We start from the raw sequence: 19762 nt of genomic DNA on the forward strand, positions 1-19762 counted from the left end.
AAGCTCTCGATTTACCGGTCGATCTACGTTCCTACCCTCACTTATGGTCACAAGCTGTGGGTCGTGACCGAAAGAACAAGATCCCGGATACAAGCGGCCGAAATGAGTTTCCTCTGCAGGGTCTCCGCTCTCCCTTAGAGATAGCGTGAGAAGCTCTGTTATGCGGGAGGTACTCAGTGTCAAGCTGCTACTCCTCCACGTTGAGAGGAACCAGTTGAGGTGGCTCGGGCATCTGGTGCAGCCCTGGAGAGGTGTTCCGTGCATGTCCCACCGGCAGGAGGCCCCGGGGACGACCCAGGACACGCTAGAGAGACTATGTCTCTCGGCTGGCCTGGGAACGCCTTGGGATCCCGTTGGAGGAGCTGGGTGAAGTGGCTGGGTAGAGGGATGTCTGGGCTTCCCTGCTAAAGCTGCTGCCCCCGCGATCCGACCCCGGATAAGTGGTAGATGATGGATGGATGGAAGTTGAGTCACTTGGATACTAAGTCTGAACTCCGGAGTCAAGTCTTTACCAGGTTTTTGGCTAGCAAGTCTCAAGTCCTAAAAATGGCAACTCATGTTTCAAATTGTGTTTGTGTGTGTGTGTGTGTGGGGGGGGGGGGGGCGCATAACACTTCTTCAAAATGTATCAGCCAACACTCCTAATCGTATTTGTCCCTTTACACATATGTATTACATCAGCACCCACTCGTTCTTTTAATGAAAACACAGGAGAGTAGACTCATTCCACTTGCCCACCCCGACATAGGAGGAAGATACGAATGTTGAGTGAGAGACATGGTGACGTAAAAAGAGACAAAGACAGGGAAAGGCAAGGGACTTCTGGGACGATCTGCAAGGGCTGCTGCGAGAGGAGCTTAATTTCCCAGCACCATCTGTTAGCAGTGCCTGGCTTTTGAAAGCTCCACTTGTGTCAAACCTCCCACAACCGCACACCAGTGGAGCTTCACTCACCCCCACTTCAGCTGAGATGAATGAATCCACCTGCCTCTTTTCTAGGTCATCGTGAATTCTGTTTAGGCACAAATGGCAGGTAAATTGTGTCGTCCTCTTTGCTTCATAATCAGTGGTGGGGTGTTAATGTAACCTGCAAAATGATCTTTGATAAACAGCCATGTTAAATCTCAGCCGTCTGGCATCGATTGAAGACAAGCCCACAGGGAGTACTGAGTGTACAGTATATTTACACTGTACATACACAGGCCCTGGTGTCTACTGGGGGAAGACGGGGCCTCCCACCACAAAGGAGCCACAAAGGAGCCTCCAAGGAAGCACAGTTCCTCCTTCTCCAGCAAATGCAGGATTCCAAAATAGAACACGTGGCCTACACCAGAGACGTGGTGTGTTTCAAATAGCCGAGGTAGGATTTCAATCAAATGATTTTGGGAGGACAGATTACGGCGAAGACAAAAGTATTGAAACACTCATTTGATGGTGTTCAGGAAAACCTTTTAGATTGTCCACAAGGTAGAAATAAAGGCCCAACCTTATTCATTCTCATTGCGTTTGATTGTGTAATATAGAAATGTGCAGGTACTTCATTTAGTTCATAACCATAGGTGAACTGGTACATATGTATGCAAGCTCTCTCTTAGTGGTGCATGAAAGACTTACTGAATTAAACGGTCAAGCTTCGCTTGAATTGGAGAACCATCTCAACCATAGTTTGGCATTTTGACCGATTGTCTGTTCTACAAGTATCAAAGAAACACTCTTAATTCCTTTGTGACCTTAAAAATCTAGCAGATCATATTATTTTCCTACCTGTATGTGTGCATTACCAATATTGCTTCAAAGGCTTCGTGACATCCTCCACAACAGCAAATCTTCAGTAGCTTTGACAAGAGCTCCTGAATAAGATGTCATGAAGCAGCGGGTGGGCGGCAGTGCGGACCCACAGGAGTGAGCCATTCCCAGGCATTTTCATGGCTTAATTTTAACATTCTCTTGGGGTGTATTTCTATGCTAATTTGCCGAGAAGGTCATGGTGCAGAGGCGGCGGTCTACTCTGTTCCAAATGGTGTTTAGAAATGAGAAAAGGTAAAGTGTGCACATAAAAGCCTGAGCCTGGTGGTGGATTTATGCAAAGTATTCATCTGGGGTTTTGACTGCATGAATTGGTGATTAGGAAAACAGTGACTTATGGATGGTCATGGGAGTCACTGTGTGGTCATTTTAGGTATTGCAGATATTAGTGCAACAGTCAAACAGGGCCCATACATTACTCAATGACAGAATGGGCAGGTTTTAGGGTAAGTCACTCAGACAAACAGTTTACAAGAATCCACTCCGAGAGAAATGGTCTTTTCTCCAAACTTTTATTTGAGAACAATATACAAGAACATCTTGAGCACAAGGACCATCCCTGGTTGTCTGGGCTCACTGAAGAAAGAAAAAGGAAACAAAAAAAAAATAAGATTACTCCACACTTGACATGTATATCGCTTGTATCAGGTTATAGTTTATAGGTTATAAATTCCAAACTGATACTAACACAGTATGCTTAAAAACAAAAACATTGTTACGCTTGTAACAAGTGTTTCATTGGGGTAAAAAAAAAAAAGTAAGCAGAGTCAAAAATATTCCACACTCACAAAAACGCTTGCGCTCCACTTAATTAACTAGGGCTCAAAAGCATAGTAAGCAAGTGTCTATTAACATTAAAATCTATAGTGGGTATGCTCCAACAGAGCAACAAAGGCTTGAGGCAGTGGGAGAACCTTTTACAAGGGATTTGAAACAACACCAGTGGGGAGAAAACACCCTTGAAACAACACCAGTGGAGGAAACAGAGGGTAAATCTACTGGGAAAAGTGGGCGTGGCATGCGTGGTACAAGTCCAGTATAAGACTTTTGGATGTGCAACACGGCGGCACCCCATGCTGGCACATTATACCTGTACATTGACACCTCATTTCTGCGCATGTATTCCGTGGGAGGCAAAGTCGGGAACAAAAGATGGAATAGAATCACGTTAACGCGTCGAAAGTTGTGGCAGAAAGTGTTTGTTGGGTTTAAAACTAAGCTAGTAAGGTCAAAACGTGACTTGCATCTGTAAATGATGCAATGAGGACGCCAAGTTTGAAAGATGAGTTTTTGTACAAACTACGATGCATGTCACTCTTTACACAACTCGACTTGAAAAATGCTGCCCAATTAAATACCCCCCCACCCCTCTCAAGTTAGTCTTAGAATCTGAGCTACTTTGACAAATTAGTTTCAAAAACATGTTTCACCTTTTTATCCACATGCAAATTTTAGCCCCTTTTGCACCCTTTGTTCGCCTTTTACCTGCATCGCCGTTCCAAATAAACGGCACATACAGAATTGGGCGGTTCTGTTGTATTGAAGCATTTGTCAGTCGTGTAATTGTTTTATCACACCAGACACTGACGTCTTCATGCATCTAATTGCAGGATTCCATATTGTCAAACGGAACCTTCTTCGTTGGCTTCCGTGTAAAGGGCACAGACATGAACGCAGGAGCAACAGCTATGCTTGCAATTTAGCAGAACTGCTAAAAAAGAGGCTGGTGTTTAAGCTAAAACTGATTTCATCAAGTAATTTGTTCAATTTATTACCATTGGTAAGGATTCTTATATTCATATTACAGGTTTTTTTTTGCCTAATGAAATGCATCATATACATGATGGAGTTGATTTATGAGGCTCTTGGTTAGTGACAAGCCGCCCAAACCCCCCCACCCTCCACATTTTTTTTTTAAATCCAAAAGCCAGTGTGGCAAACTGCATTTATAAAAATAAAAAAAAATAAAAAATAAAAAGTTCATGTGGACTTCTTTTAGGTGGGTAGTTGCGGCGGTGAAGGAGGGTTAGCTATTATCCAACACTGGAGGATTATGTGCACACACGAGTTAGCCTGCTCTTGAACAATTACCTTCTATGGTTCCCGAAGAACATTCGACAAGGTTGGAAGAATGACAAGATGAAGTTAAGCTACGTGCAATTCATTCAACTGTGCAGCATCTGAACTGAACTTTGCATCATTTAATGAATGACGTACCTTTTTGCTGGCAGCCCCCACACTGGACTTCTTGGTGCCTCGTACTTTCTTCATTCTGTTCTTGCGTTCCTTTCGCTGCTTCCTGGAGGTTTTCTTTTTCTCATAGAGACCATGCTGGGGGGTGGGATTTAGAATTAATTTCAAATAGAAGCAAATCCTTCAGAGGAATATTCGGATCTGTAACTATTACAGTAGAATCTCCAAAGACGGATAAAACATGCCTTGACACAGAAAGTGGCCTAGCTGCTCAGTACCATATGAGCAATAAAAGTTAATGTCAATAACAAGTGCTCCTGACATTCGAGGTTTCCAGGTTACGAACTGCACACAATTAACTACACTAAACAAAAATTTAAGTGCAAAACGTTTGTTTTTAACCATCATTTTCATGAGCAGAATTTGTGAAACGCCAATTTCAAATATTTTCTATATCCATGTTAGTGAGGACTTCTCTTTTTCCGAAATAATCCAGCCAACTCACAAGTGTGGCATGAAATGCCGAATATAAAGCGTGATTATTGCATAGATGTGCCTTAGAATGTAATCCAATCGCAGGGCAAACCAGTAGTAATGTATTCTGACAATAGCACTTTTATCATGACATTCAGAAAGACACGTTGACCAACCGAACTAGTAACACCACCATTATGGGTGCAAATTAAAGCACCAAATTTCACAGCCTTTAAGTCCAAAAAAGTTAAAGCAGTGAGAAATCCTGAACAAATAACAACATGGTTTTCAAACTCACCCTGGCCAGTCTATATTTGGGCTCATTTTTCTTTGCGTAATCTAGGGAGTCGTACACCATGGCGAAGCCCGTTGTCTTGCCACCACCAAACTGAGTCTTGAAGCCAAAGACGAACACAACATCGGGGGTCGTTTTATACATCTTCGCAAGCTTCTCCCGGATTTCAGTCTTCGGGACTGTGGCCTTGCCGGGATGCAGAACATCAACGACCTGAAAAGACAGGAATTGACAAGGTGTACACATGAAACAGGTATGAAAGAATTGAGTGATGTAGGCACTTTGCATGTTATCCACACTTACCATTTGCTTCCTCTGAAGCAGCCGGTTCGTCATGAACTTGCGGGTCCTTACTGTAACTGTGTCGTTCTAAAGAGAGGAAGACAACACTGAAGGTAGTATTGTACACTCAAGCAAGTAGAGCACGTCACGTTATCTTCGCAGTGGACTAAAGTTTAGATTTGGAATGCTTAATTTTATTGGGACGTTGTCGGCCACATGCACACAATACTACTGTATTACTACCAACTAAACACTTTAAATGCACAAAAGGGCCTCAATACAGAGTTCATCGCGAGGATGCTAACATTAGCCTCCAAAGACGAGTCTTGATATATGAATTAGTAAATGTGGAAACGCCGGCTTCATAACTATATGTACACAAGTGGTCAGGGCAAATATGTTAGGTTGACTCAAACAAAACGAAACTTTAAAAACTAAATTTAGTAATAACACGGTGTCCCTTATTGACTGATGATGTATCTTAGCATTTGGAAAGCGCCGTTTAAGTGTCACAAAAACGAACACAAAACATCGATATCGGTGATTTTTTGCAGACTGCGACATAATCTATCACTTGGCCGTGACGAAACAAGTGACAATCAGAAGATCGCCTGGATGATAAGTGGATTTTATTTCTACTTCAGCCCTCAAGACTCACCATCTTGGCGGCGGCCTCGCTCAGGGTCGTAGAAAAGGAGGAAGGACCTGCAGGCAACCGAATTGATGCCTGTCCGTAAATAGAGGAGTACCTACTAGATTTGCCTGATGGAAAATAAATTCAGGCCGCATCCAGGCTGTCACAAACAGAAACACAGCAAATAGCTGTGTGTCTTATTTTAAATCCGAAATATAGGGGCTTAAATTCTTAGAATTCAAATTTCCCATGTGGAAATCAATTCACGTGGATGATCATTTTGACAATAATTCCTTTGTTTTGAACTGAGTAAAACTGCAAAACAAAAACATATCTTTACTTTTCAGTCCGGAAAAAATAGCTCTTAAAATCAAACAAAAGTCTTCATTAAATTATTTATTGAAGATCGTAAAGCTGTCGTTTTTCAGTCGTCCACCTAGTGGCAGTATGTAACCACTGACCTGCACTAGCTAGTTATGTAGAAATCACTTATGGCCAACTTTGTGAATAGAAGCTGTAGGAAAGCCCAATTAAGCCTCTTTATCGTGCCTATCGACAATATCAGGTACTTGACGTCGTGTCCCAATGGTTTTGTGTGACGCTTTAGAGTGACCACAGCCAAGTCACAGACACATGCAGAGACAATGTTCATATTATTACATTACAAGTATTGTGCATTTGTATGGTACCTGTGCTTTGTGTGAGTGTGTGTGTGTTTTACTGGGAGTACTCTGGCTTCTTCCCGCATTCTATAAACATGTGGATATTAGAGAAATAGAGGACAGATTTTTTTTTAAGTGAAAACCTGAAAAAACAAACAAATGAGAAAACTGTTCACAAATTATGTGTCAATTATTAGTAAAATTTAAAAACACAGTTCTTATGGATGATTCTTACGCGTACTGCCACACCTTGACAACCACCGGTCTAGTGCATTAACCTTCCTAAACATTACCACTAAGAAAATGTAAGTAAAATAAGAGCACAATCACATTGTCCTTGTTATGGAACTTTTATTGATCTTGTAGCAAGAGCATTCACTGGCATTTTAGTTTCATGAAAAATAGTTATTTTAAATCAAAGCTTGTTCCAAACCTTTTGTTGTTTTAATTCACAATTTTTTGCCTTCATTGTCCAAACAAACCGATTTTAATTAAATTTGTACTCAAGAATTTTGTTACCCAAAAAATGGAAAAAATCGATTTGGAATGGAAAACGGGTAGGCTACTTGTGGTGTATCATAGCCGTATATTTAACCAAATCATAATGTTTGCGTCACTCTTTTGAACTCCACATGTACAAACAAAAGCAAAAAGAATCCATTTTCTTCAGTTGCGAAGTACAATGTCCGGTGTTTACAGTGAAAAATATACATCTCTTTCACAGTAGTACAAAGTGATGACTTTATGTAGACTTGTGTACTGCATTGTGTTTAAGTAAGGCGTGGGCACACTTATGTGACAAAAAAAGAAGAAATCATTACAGTACAATGGATTAAGGACACTGGGGACAGTTTTGCAGATTATGGAATGGCACCATCAAGATCAGAGACACATTTGACAAATCTGAAGGTTGGTTCCACTTCGAGTCAAACAAGACCTTTAATACAGAAAACTGTATTTAATACAAATCAAAATAAAATGCGTGCAACATATCTGGTTCATTTAAAGTCTACGTAAAAGTGCTTCACCCAAAAATTAATGGAGTCAAAAAATTTACACATTAGGTCAGAATATTCAAGTCAAGTTTCACCTCGCTTCTTGCATCATGGTTGCAAAATTAGGGGAATTTTCAAATAAGGGCACTTTCCAATGGGATTATATAGGAATTTACAGGGATAACATTGATATTCATTTAGTTTATGCAACATTCATATTGGTGTTGTTCAATGACAGAATTAGATGGAAAACTGTATAATGTATATTACAATTTAACTCATTCACTCCCAGCTATTCTCTGAAGCAATCCCCTTCACTCCCAACAGTTTTACTGAATTTTGACTGATTTTGCAAGGCCCACAGAATATTGTGTTCTATTCCTATAAAAACATGGAATTTACCAAAAGAAAGATTAGAGTCTCTTCTTTCATCAGGAAAAAAAAGCATATTTCTATCTGTTTCTGTCTTGCAGCAATTATTATTAGAATATGGCTAAGTTTCATCATTATTCACAAATCTGTTTTAAACAGTGGGGGAAACAGCTTGTTGCAATGGCCCTGGTTGATTTATTATACTCTGTTGCCACCTGCTGTCCGTCTTTGTAATACTACAATTGCTTAATGCATTCTTTTCAGTTCAGAGGCTGTATCAAAGCCTTCTGTATGCTCTAGCATAAAAATACATAAAAACGTATAAATACGTCTTTGGGAGCATGCCAATATTCAAAATAGAACATATTTTGGGAGCAAATGAGTTAATTTTCATGTTTGTCTGCTCATGATAAAAGTAAATGTTCATAGCATTAAATTTCTACCAACAATTCCCTGTTAATTCCTGTTATTTGTCTTTATACAGTGGTACCTCGGAGTTTAAACATAATTCATTCCTGCGAAGTGTTCAAAGTCTGAATTGTTTAACCTCCGAAACATTTTTTCCCATAGGAAATCATGTAAATGCAATTAATCCATTCCTAAGCTCCAAAAACTGCTTTACTCGACTACCCGTTTTCAAGGTACGTTCAGCTTAGCTTGCTTTGCTTGGGTGTTCGAACTCCGAAAATGAGTTCAAACTCCAAAGCATTTTTTACTCCGATTTTTTGGTTGAAGTCCGATTTGTACAAGTTCCAAGACGTTCAAACTCACAGGTTCCACTGTATCTTTTTTTCAAAAAGTGTCCCGCCTTGAATATTTCCAAAATTTCATAGCTTAACTTCCCAGTTCAAAATTTCCCACCCCTTTTTTATGTATTCTTCAATATGAAGCTCTAGTCAACCAAAAGGCCTGTCTTGTACTATTTAACCTGGAGTTTAAAATATATTCATTTGTACCTGCCTGAGAAAACAATTTCCAAATTTTGCAAAATGGTGATAATCGACAGAGATTAGATTGGGATAAATCAGAATATTGGTCAGAATTGATGTTCTCTGTTAATGAGATCACTGCCATTCGTGTGTGTATGTGTGTGTGTCTTTGTGCGTATGCATAATCGTCAGGCCAGCTCCCGTTGTTGTGTGGTTGAATTGTACAGCAGCTATGGAAATCTATTCAAATAAACCCACTTTCCCGACCCCGCCGGTACCAGACAGTATTTGCACTGTATCTCTGTGATTTTTACACATAGACACATGCACACACACATTCACATAGAGTATACGACATCCAGCAGCAGCGAGGTGGAGAGCAAAAGAAGATGGCAGCCATGAGGGCTCAACAACACATTTGTTTTTATAAGCCAAGCCACTGGCATGTCAGGGCATGCCAGGTCAATTACTTGTTTGGGTTTTTCGTGTGTTTGCTGGCGCCAGTCTGTCAGATGTCCATTTCAAACTGAGCGTCATCACCTTGAAGACAAAGAAAAGCAAGATATCAAGACAGCAATTTGAGAATTCATTCCAAAATACAGACATAGAGTGATAGGTGCTGCCGTTTTGGATAGCAACTGTGCATGACAATATCAACAGCGTGTATTTGCCGAAGCTTGTTGTTACCGTTCGTAAGCTTTCCGTCATGGTTGTTGACATGGTTGTTGGCTTCATTCTTCCGGTTCTCAATGAGCGTGTTTTGGCTGGTCACGCCGGGGATGACAGGCAGGTGAGCGGGCGGGGTCTGGGCCATGGGCGAATTACGCATGTCCAGCAAGAACTTGCGGTCATAGATGATTCGGGTTCCTGCAACGGGATACACAGGATAGGTAACTTTTACATTTACTGTATTCATCATCAACTTTTCGGTACAGGACATACAGTATAAGGCAGGGGACAGGACAAGTGTAATTGTGTTGTGCTCTAACCACACCTCTGTTTACACAAAAGATCAGCGCTTTTACATTTTACATTCTGTAATGAATGTGACCTGAACCATGACCTTAAAAACCAAGGTACATATCGTTACCTCCCTTTGGAAGCCACTCAACCTCCCTATTGTGAGTTGATAGTCGTAGTGAAAGATCAGACTTATTTTTAAACACATTCTTAATTCTTGCGTTATGAAAAATTAAGTATTCATAAGGTCAGCACTCTAAGAGAAAATTTGAAGTCAGTATCCACGCAAAGAAGCTTTCCTAATGCGCTGGCAGCAAAGCCATTTAGTTTTACTCATACAGTTGCTGTTTAATAAAATTAAAAATGCTGAACTATGATAACATCAGAGAATTTATTACTGTCAGTTTCAAAGACAATTTTCTCAGAGGACACCTTGACCTTGTACAGCAGGAACCTAACGTAATTTTATCAGGGCTCTGTTCCAGCAAATGCTTCAATCCAGTGCAGCCAGGATTAACAAAGTGTTCTACAAAATCATTTTTATTAGTCATGAGGACAAGTTCGGTAGGTGCTGAGCGTTTTGATACACACTTCTGAAATTAAAAGATTGCTCAAATTACCTAAAATTACAAAAGATTACTCATAATGAATTATATTCATCTATTTGAAGACACCAGTCATGTTAACGAGGTATGAAATATCTAATTCACAATTCCTTTCTGTAAACTTCTGCAATTGTTTGCAGTTTCAAATGATCCCTTGTACAACTTTACTAGGAAATCACAATGTCCCATTACTGGTGATCTATTTTTAGGAGCGGTCTGTGAGCTACTCATGGTCTACCAGTAGGAGCCCTTGGGTACCATGTTAGTGACACTGACACCTGCTTTAATGTGTGCTTGTCTTGTTTAGCAAAACAACTATGAACTGGTGCATTTAGGGAAAACACAAAGTAAAAGAATAAGCGGTTCGGAAAATGGATGGATGGATTGTGCCGGAGTGTTACTGACTTACTAATGTTTTTTTCTAAAAGCTAACACAATTCACAAGAGTGTTTGATAATCAGATAACAAAAAAACGAATTTTGATAACCTCGTTGTAAAGTAGCCAATCAGCGAGCAGCAAGGATTGAGGGGCGGGGCTAACATTGTTTTTGTTTTGGAAGGTATGACAAGCCAGCTAAAGGCCACAATGACAGCAGCAGCGGGGGTGTGAGGCTCAGCAATAGCTTTTTTTTTTGTTGGGGGGTAAAAAAAAAAAGAAAGGAGAGCCTTCTTACCTCCGGGAGTGGTAGAGAATAAAGTGCCTCCAGGGGTGGTACAATAGTCATGAGGTAGCTGCGTTGTGTCGTTGATCAACACCGTCCTGGTCGGAATGGCCCTGCTCTCGCTAAGCTGACGACTGTTCGACATTTTTCGGCGCCGCTTCGGTGACAAATTCGGCCGCTACGGAAACTCGGGGTGCTTATCTCCCGACGGACGGTGTAAACCAGGGCCGCTCCCCGCTCTCTTGTGTCTTTCCAAGGGCTTTCTTGTAGCTCCTCGCGTCCTTCCAGCCGTCAGCGCCGTCCCCTCCCTTAGCAAGGCAGGAAGCAGGACGAGCAGCGGGCGGAAGTGACGTCAAATGGTGCGGCCCCACGAAGGCCACGGTGTTTTAAAAACGATACTGTATTTAAAACATTAAAAAAAAAAAAGTATATTTAATTATTCAAATGTCGTGGTAGTAGTGTAGGTAAACGTATTTATTCCCCCGTAAAATAGAAGAAAAATAAATAAAGAAACTCATTATAGCAGACATGTATATTTTTGTTTGTTTGTTTGTTTATTGGTTTATTGAACATAGAAATGCAATACAAAATATAAAATAAAAGTGAAAGAAAGAAAATAAAAGTTATAAAGGAAAATAATTATTAGTAATTAACACATAATAAGAAACTCATTCAATGAGGCATTCAATAAACAGTAGTAAAACTATACAATAACTCATGGATGGATGGATGTTTATTCTGTCGACTAAAAAAAATATTTGTGGCAATGGCGTTGTCTTGTACCAGCCTAAAACACACTAGCCTATGGTGTTAAAACAATTCTCAGTCTAATGTGACTGAAAGTTATGTCACTGTCAACTGACAGTTGTTCTCAATAGCTAATTGCATTTTTTTTTAATGTTCTTATGTTTTGCTCATGCAGAACCTGTTGCCAATTTAGTCCTACTTATCCAGTCACTATTTAGCTTACAGTAAAATTGTTTCCACTCAGTATAGTACCTGTACAAAAAAGTGCTATTTAATTTACAGTAATTTGTATTGGGTATTTTGGGTAAATTTAGAAGAACTCTTGACATTTCAGGGTAAAATAATATAATTTACGTTAGTAAAAAAAAAAAAAAATACTATTAATGTCGTCAAATGTTAAAACAGATTTATTTTGAGCCGAACATTATACAAACCTAATTCCCCAAAAGTTGGGACACTATACAAATTGTGAATACAAACTGATTGCAATTATGTGGAAGTGCCAAATTTCAATATTTTGTTCAGAGTAGAACATAGATGACAGGTCAAAATTTAAACTGAGAAAATTTATTATTTTAAGGGAAAAATATGTTGTTTGTAAATTTCATGGTGCCAACAAATCTATAAAAAAATTGGGACAGGTAGCAATAAGAGGCTGGAAAAGTCAATTGCACTTATAAAAAAAAAACAGCTGGAAGACCAGTTACCACTAATGAGGTCCATTGGCAACTTGATTGGAGTATAAAAAGAGCTTCTCAGAGTGGCAGTGTCTCTCAGAAGCGAAGATGGGTAGAGAATCACCAATTCCTCCAATGTTGCGCAGAAAAATAGTGGCGAAATATCAGAAAGGTGTTTACCAGCGAAAATTTGCAAAAAGGTTGAAGTAATCATCATCTACAGTGCATAACATTATCCAAAGATTCAGAGAATCTGGAACAATCTCTGTGTGTAAGGATCAAGGCCGAAAAATCATACTGGATGCCCATGATCTCCAGGTACTGCACCGCAAACAGGAAAGCTTTCTGTAAGGGAAATCACAGAAAGGACTCAGGAATACTTCCAGAAAACATTGTGGGTGAACACAACCCACCGTGCCAGCCGTTGTTGCCAGATGAAACTCTACAGTACAAAGAAGAAGCCATTTCTAAAGCAAACCAAGAAGTGCAGGCGTTTCTCTGGGCCAGGAGTTATTTAAAATGGAGTGTGGCAAAGTAGTGACCTGTTTTGTGGTCAGACGTATCACGATTCAAAGTTCTTTGTGGAAAACTGGGGCGCTATATCATACTGACTAAAGAGGACAAGAACAACCCAAGTTGTTATCAGCACTCAGTTTATAAGCCTGCATCTGTGATGGTATAGGGTTGCATGAGTGCGTGTGGCATGGGCAGCTTCCACATCTGGAAAGGCATCGTCAATGCAGAAAGGTATATTCAGATTCGAGAACAACATATGCACCCATCCAGGCATCATCACTTTCAGAGAATATCTTGCATTTCTCAACACGATAATACCAGACCACATGCAGCACCAATTACAACATCATGGCTGTGTAGGAAAAGGATCCGGATATTGAAATGGCCAGCCTGCAGTCCACTTCTTTCACTTATAGAGCAGATTTGGCGCATCATAAAGGGGAAGGTGCAACAAAGAAAGCCCAAGACAGTTGAACAGTTAGAGAGACGAGTGTTAGACAAGAATGGGACAGCATTCCTATTTCTAAACTTGAGAAACTTGTCTCCCCGATCCCCAGACGTTTGCAGACTGTTGAAAGAAGAAGAGGGGATGCCTCACAGTGGTGAAAATGGCCTTGTCCCAACTTTTTTGATATTTGTTGAGACCATGGAATTTAAAATTAACATAGTTTTCCCTTAAAATGATACATTTTCTCAGTTTAGACTTTTGACCTGTTGTCTATGTTCTATTCTCAATAAAATATTAAAATTGGGCACTTACACATAATTGCATTCAGTTTTTATTCACACACAATTTGCATAGTGTCCCAACTTTTTTGGAATTGGGTTTGTATTTTGTTTTCCTTTCTGAAACAGTATACGTACTTCTAATTTTACGAGTTTTTCTTTTCTTTTTTTAACACGTATCTATATTCCTACCTAGGTACAAAGTGTGAGTACTTTGCGACCTGTGCTTGCCGAGAGCGGACCCTCAATTTCTGAGTACTGCATTTTGCGGCTCTTTTCAACTAACATGGGATTCTCCGATATTCCCTGAACGTCTCATCCACGGTGTACGCATGCGCATTGTTCTTCCGCCTGCCCTCCCGTCCCGTCCACTGCATCGACTGACTCCTCTTTCCGCCGCCATCCCTCATCCGAGTGAGACAAACCTGCACTTAATCATGAGCTTCACTGCGGAAGAGAGGGGCATTCCCAACTCCTTGAGCTATCGCTTGTTCTTCAGTGAGTACAGCGGACATTCATTCATTATCTTTCTTTAATGTTTGGAGAATGAAATGTTTGTCGTTCTCTTTAAGAGCTCGCGGTGACCTCCCACGTGTCACTTATTCATTGAATGTCGCCGTAAAATGTCATCATATTGGTGAAAGTTTCCCTAGTTGTGCACACCCTTTTCACGATATTCTCATTGTATTTGGCCTATATTACATTTGCATACTCGGTTGCATTAAACCGGTTTGTCGGGTTAACGACAACTCGAGTAGAAAGCTTCTAATCTGGGGGCTGTAAATCTTAACTTGTGTGGCTATCGCGTGGGGAAATTTTCCAGGGTGGTTCCACACGTCATCAAATTGGGAAGCATAAAATTTACTGGTGGGGCAACGCCCTCTGATTACAGGACGCTAGGAGAATGCATTGGCTAGTCAAGTCTAATTCCACAGTGAATATGTTTTTTTTGCGATATGTTTGTCTCAACGGTCCAGTGCTATAAAGCTGTAAAGCAGTGCTTTGAACAAACTATTTTCTGTGAATACAACAATAAATTTTCCTACTCCCATTGTATTTCAGAGAATTCCGAGGGGAAGCATATCTCGCCATTTCATGACATACCAATATATGCCAATGAGGCACAGGTACAGTAACGCCTATCTTGTTAAATTACATTCCAAAGGAGACATTGTGCATTTATGACACGTTAAGACATAAAAGTGTCTTCACATGTCTGTCGTGTGGTTTTGCCCCCCCAAAAAACCATGGATCAAGAATAATAGGACTTAAATATACTTTCTCTCGTCTTGCTGAAGGTAGGCAGTTTTGAGGGGGGTGGTCCTTTCTCATGCAAGTGAGACACTGGCCACCATGGTCCGGACATTGCTGATTGGCTTTTGTTACAATGACAACTTAAAGTGGAGCTAGGTAGTGGCTGCATGTTGAGCCCGAAGTTTAAAAGAGTGGGCGGATTATTTTCCCTCACAGGGACAGTACTTCAACTCCAAGATACCGAATCATACACATCTATTTAGTAGTGATGGGCAAATGAAGCTTTTGTGAAGCACTGAACCACTTGAGCCAATTGTTTTGAAAATAAGTTCATTGCTCGAAGCTTCAGTTACAGTGACCTCTACTGGTAAACTGCAAGGCTGCAGTGGATTTAAAGCATCTTTGCTTTGAAAATTCTTTGATGGACTCACACTAAGACCGAATAGCATGTTCTATTGACAAATAAAGACTGATGAATGTGTGTATTTTGTTATTGAGGAGAAAGTGCTGGTAAACTATGGCATAGGTTGGGTGTGCTTGTGTAACTGACAGGGGGTCATGGGGGACACTCAAAGATTTTTATTGAGGTACATTATTTTTTCCACTGTTTTTGGATTGAGACGGTTTCTTTTTTTGCTCACAACTTCTCCACATTTCGAGAAAACTCGCTTGCACGTGACCGACGATGCTGGCGTGCATAAAAATTGTATTGCAAGCTGAAACAGATGAGGGTACACATTTTGGTGGTTCCACCAGTAAACCAGTGGATCCTCTGATTGGTCCAGGGGTGGCTCATTCAAATAACGCTGCACCTCCACTATAGCGTCTGGCACCTGCCACTCGGGTAACTCGGGTTCCATTCCCGTCCAAGTCAAAACGTTTTTTATTTAATTTGCGCCTCGAAAAAAAATATGCCCTTCGAAAAAATAAATCAATAAATAATTGTCCCCCGGGGATAATTAAAGTTTTTTTCTGATTCTGATCTATATACATAACTTTAAACAGCCAGCACACCTACCTTATCAGGAGCGATCAGATTGAAGTGTTCCCACATTTCAGAACGACCTCTCTTCCTGGCTGGCTCCATGAATGACCAAATGTAACAACGCAAGGCAATGACAATTCAATAGCACCAACAACACACCGACAACCCACGAATAGTACATTGTTTAGAGCGGTCATAAAGGGTTGACGCTCAAATTCAAAACTGTTTCAACCTGTCACCTGTCAGAATCGAGAATCACGTGATTGGACCGCGAACCAGGCATGTGATTCATTCGGGCAACGAATCAGTCGCTGCTTCGGACGTCATATGTCACGTGATTTTTTCCGCACCAAAAGAAGCTTTGAAGCAGTGGTTCTATGGAATTGTAGTTCAGGGTTTGAAGCTTGTATCGAAGCTTCAGTGTCGCACTGCCATCACTACTATTTAGTATGCAGGTGCATTTGGCGCATACAGCCAAATATGACTCACCCAATCATGTCGTCAACTGAACAATCCAGTATTTGCTGCTTATCAGAAGCTAACGCTAATCAGTGCATCTAACAAAAATCAATGCAACTCTTCTAACCTTTTTGGATTTGACTTGATAGTGTTTTAGTCTAGAAAGCATTAGGGATGGGTATCGACTCAGATTTCCAAAATCGATTCTATTCAGTTCAGAAGAACTCGATTTGATTCACGATTCACATTGATTTTTGATTCAGCTAAGGATTTCTTGCACTACCAATTTTACTTTTATATGGAAGACATTCTCAGAAGAACCAGTGCTGCAAAATAGTAGAAATGTTTTTCTCTCACTTGCTGCATTAGTAAAAATATGAATATTTACATTTATAATTTAATCCAATACAGTTACATTAATCATGTATCGTATGTTTTATTGAAAATTACTTGATCAAAACAATACATAATAATTGAAATCAATTACAACCACAGTACTATGTAAATACAGTGGCGTATTAAGTATAAAGTTCATGGTTTTATGAATCAATATTGGACTATGAAATGGAATATCGATCCTATATCGATATTTTAAACCCAGCCCAAGAAAGCATGGTTTGAAAATGGCGGATCTTCATGATTCTTGGTGTGGGTTTGGTTATTATGTAGTGACATCACATTTCGCAAAATTCAGAAGGGCAGGTTTCATATTCAGAAATAGACAGAACTCTACGAATGTAATGAAGTTGGGCACTTGATGGGCAAGCAGGCACTCCAGAGACCCAACTATTTGCATACAAGCAATCACTGAGTAAATTTTCTCTAATATATCCTTTTTAAGTCACATTTTAATGTTAAAACGCTCTCATGCAGAGTTGGCAACCCATTGAATTACGTAATGTTTTCCGGAACGAGTGAAATCATAGTCTATCGAGCCTTGATATCTCCTCTGGCTGGCTGTTAGAGTCTGTGTAAATGTCATTACACTAGTAAAATTGTGTATAAAAAAAGTAACAAGGACAGAAAGTAAATCAACATATTGAATTTCTGTCTCTTCAGAACATCTTTCACATGGTGGTGGAAGTACCAAGATGGACAAATGCAAAGATGGAGGTAAGAAATGTACCCATTCTGTCACCATTAGTATGGATTTAGTTCCAACAAGTGTCTCTCTTTCCTTGTGTTTGGCGGATGTTTTAGTTTATTCAATGTTTATTTTGTATACAGTATTATGAAACTGCAAATTATTAATCGTGGCATTGTTGTAGTTCGAATGGTTTGATAGTGAACAAATTGAGCACTGACATCTTTGCTATTGTCTTTGCAGATCGCCACAAAAGACCTCTTGAACCCAATAAAACAAGACGTGAAAAAGGGCAAGCTGCGCTACGTCGCTAATGTTTTCCCGCATAAAGGCTACATATGGAACTATGGAGCCATTCCACAGGTCAGCGCATTTTCTCTATGCACATCATTTTTCAGCAAATTGTGTTGATTTTTCTCATGTTGTTTTAGACGTGGGAAGATCCAAAGCACAAAGACAAAGACACCGGCTGCCATGGGGACAACGACCCCATTGACGTCTGTGAAATCGGCTCCAAGGTATGTACAATTAAAGGTCTATTTTTAGCCACTGTTGACCGTTTGCGTCACATTGACAAGTGCGTACACGTGCCGGTCAGGTGTGTTCCCGTGGTGAGGTGATCAAAGTGAAGGTGCTCGGGGTCCTGGCTATGATCGACGAGGGCGAGACTGACTGGAAAGTAATTGCAATCAACGTTGAGGACCCTGAAGCTGAAGAGCTCAACAGTAACCATTACTCGCTATTGACTTATATTCTCTTTTTCCTGCATTTTGACCTTGTTTCTCCCCAACTTCAGACATCAGTGATGTTCAGAGGTTGAAGCCTGGATACCTGCAGTCCTCAGTCGACTGGTTCAAGAGGTATAAAGTACCTGACGGGAAGCCAGAGAACACATTCGCTTTCAATGAAGAGTTCAAGGACAAGGTCTTGTTTTTGTTTTTTTAAACACTTATCATTAGTCTTTAGTTGTGCAACTTAAGCAGGCTTCTAGAAAAGTTAACAAGTTATGACTTGACAACTATGTTAGAGTAGGTTAGGGATCAACTACAGCACTTTCTGACTTGTATACACATTTGGGTTGCATTGCACCCGGAGGAATGGAACTTTGTCGTAAACAGAGGACCTTCTGTTTATGCCTCCCACAATCTGCCGTTGAATAACTAAATGAATTCACTATAAGGAAATAGGGCGTACAGTAGCTATACACATTTATGAAATGGTGAAAAAAGTGCCAAAATGAGTTGTAAATACATGAATGGGGCTTAGAGTTTTTAAATGAGTACCATTAAAAAAATAAAGTTAGTTTTTCCTTTTTGGGGGGGCTTTTTGATTTTATTAAAATTGTATCTACAATAAAAATATTCAATTATATATTTTGGGGTTGTGTTTAACTGCATTAGTGACTAAATGATTTACTGTGAGTTATTTTCAGGACTTTGCCATTGATGTCATCAAGAGCACTCACAACTTCTGGAAAGCTCTGATTTGCCAACAGACCGATGGTGGTGAACTGAACTGGTAGATAAATTGTTGTATAGTATTTATACACATCCCGGCTGCTCTTGTTAATTTTTTTTTCTTGTAAAATACAGCAAAAACACATGCATCTCATCCAGTGACAGTCCTTTATGCTGCTCGGTGGCTGAGGCTAAAGCCGCTGTCGGTGATGTAAGTAAAACATTTATGGTAAAAATTTCATTATTGTGTCCATATTATCATCAATTCTTTTTTCTGCATTTACAGGCATGCCCTTGTGAAAAGGAGGAGCCTACCCCATCATCAGGTAGCATATTGATAACAAAGTTTGGGTATACTTCATTGAATATACTTCATTGAATTTTCCGACTGACTGTGATTTTAATCTGCTGTTTCTTCTATTTACAGTTGATAAATGGTTTTACTACTAATGGACAAATTGGGAGAAGAAGGCGGACGTTTCATCTGTCATAGGCTTATTTGAAGATGATAGGAACTTTTGTAACAACAGAATGAGACATTGCAGGTTTTTGTAAGGTGTCTGTCTTCGTTATAGAAATGTGAGATGTGTCTAGAGAGTATAGTGATAAGGAATAAAATAGCATTTAATTCTTCCCTTATTTATCAAAAGCTTTTCCTACACACAAGGTGTAGGTTTAAAACTGACACAGGTACGACACCTATTAATGTGTGCCATGTAAGATACACTGAACTGCTTTAATAAAGCTATGCCTATGTATATTATTAATGAAGTGGGATTGAAGTGGGTTTTTTACACACACGCCACCCAGTGTTCAATATTAAAAATACATTCACTTTAAGTGTATTTTATCATTTTCTAATGTTTTTGCGTGCATCAATAAGGTAAGAAAAATACAGTTTTATGTGCTCCAATCGGTGTGATTCAGGAGACAGACAATTGAAACAAATTTCAGGGCAACACATTTTTACATGTATTAATTGGTGCTG

The 19762-nt window shown here is 39.9% G+C and overlaps 3 protein-coding genes across 5 annotated transcripts; 1 reads left to right on the plus strand and 2 right to left on the minus strand.

The window, feature by feature from the left end:
- Positions 1–2301: 2301 nt before the first annotated feature.
- On the minus strand, positions 2302–5803 carry rps24 (ribosomal protein S24). Of its 3 annotated transcripts, XM_077582825.1 has the most exons (6): positions 5709–5803; positions 5072–5137; positions 4772–4981; positions 4024–4137; positions 2897–2917; positions 2302–2382 (listed from the first exon to the last, which is right to left on the minus strand). In XM_077582825.1, the coding sequence occupies exons 1-5, from the start codon at positions 5709–5711 to the stop codon at positions 2912–2914; spliced, it is 399 nt and encodes a 132-aa protein (XP_077438951.1). In that variant the 5' UTR covers positions 5712–5803; the 3' UTR covers positions 2302–2382; positions 2897–2911. The 3 variants fall into 3 exon arrangements, with proteins under 3 accessions (XP_077438951.1, XP_077438952.1, XP_077438950.1); XM_077582826.1 differs by lacking the exon at positions 2897–2917; XM_077582824.1 differs by lacking the exons at positions 2302–2382; positions 2897–2917 and adding an exon at positions 3787–3900.
- An 874-nt stretch (positions 5804–6677) lies between these two features.
- eif4ebp2 (eukaryotic translation initiation factor 4E binding protein 2) lies at positions 6678–11196 on the minus strand. Its single transcript, XM_077582438.1, has 3 exons — positions 10882–11196; positions 9330–9509; positions 6678–9182 (listed from the first exon to the last, which is right to left on the minus strand). Exons 1-3 carry the CDS (start codon positions 11012–11014, stop codon positions 9151–9153), a joined length of 345 nt encoding a protein of 114 aa, XP_077438564.1. The 5' UTR covers positions 11015–11196; the 3' UTR covers positions 6678–9150.
- Positions 11197–13801: 2605 nt separating this feature from the next.
- ppa1b (inorganic pyrophosphatase 1b) lies at positions 13802–19541 on the plus strand. The gene is made up of 11 exons (XM_077582706.1): positions 13802–14033; positions 14598–14662; positions 17293–17346; positions 17561–17680; positions 17749–17835; positions 17916–18042; positions 18114–18241; positions 18750–18835; positions 18910–18985; positions 19061–19100; positions 19202–19541. Exons 1-11 carry the CDS (start codon positions 13868–13870, stop codon positions 19222–19224), a joined length of 972 nt encoding a protein of 323 aa, XP_077438832.1. The 5' UTR covers positions 13802–13867; the 3' UTR covers positions 19225–19541.
- Positions 19542–19762: the final 221 nt, after the last annotated feature.

This window comes from Vanacampus margaritifer, chromosome 12 (genome assembly GCF_051991255.1).
Source record: "Vanacampus margaritifer isolate UIUO_Vmar chromosome 12, RoL_Vmar_1.0, whole genome shotgun sequence".
Taxonomy (NCBI): domain Eukaryota; kingdom Metazoa; phylum Chordata; class Actinopteri; order Syngnathiformes; family Syngnathidae; genus Vanacampus; species Vanacampus margaritifer.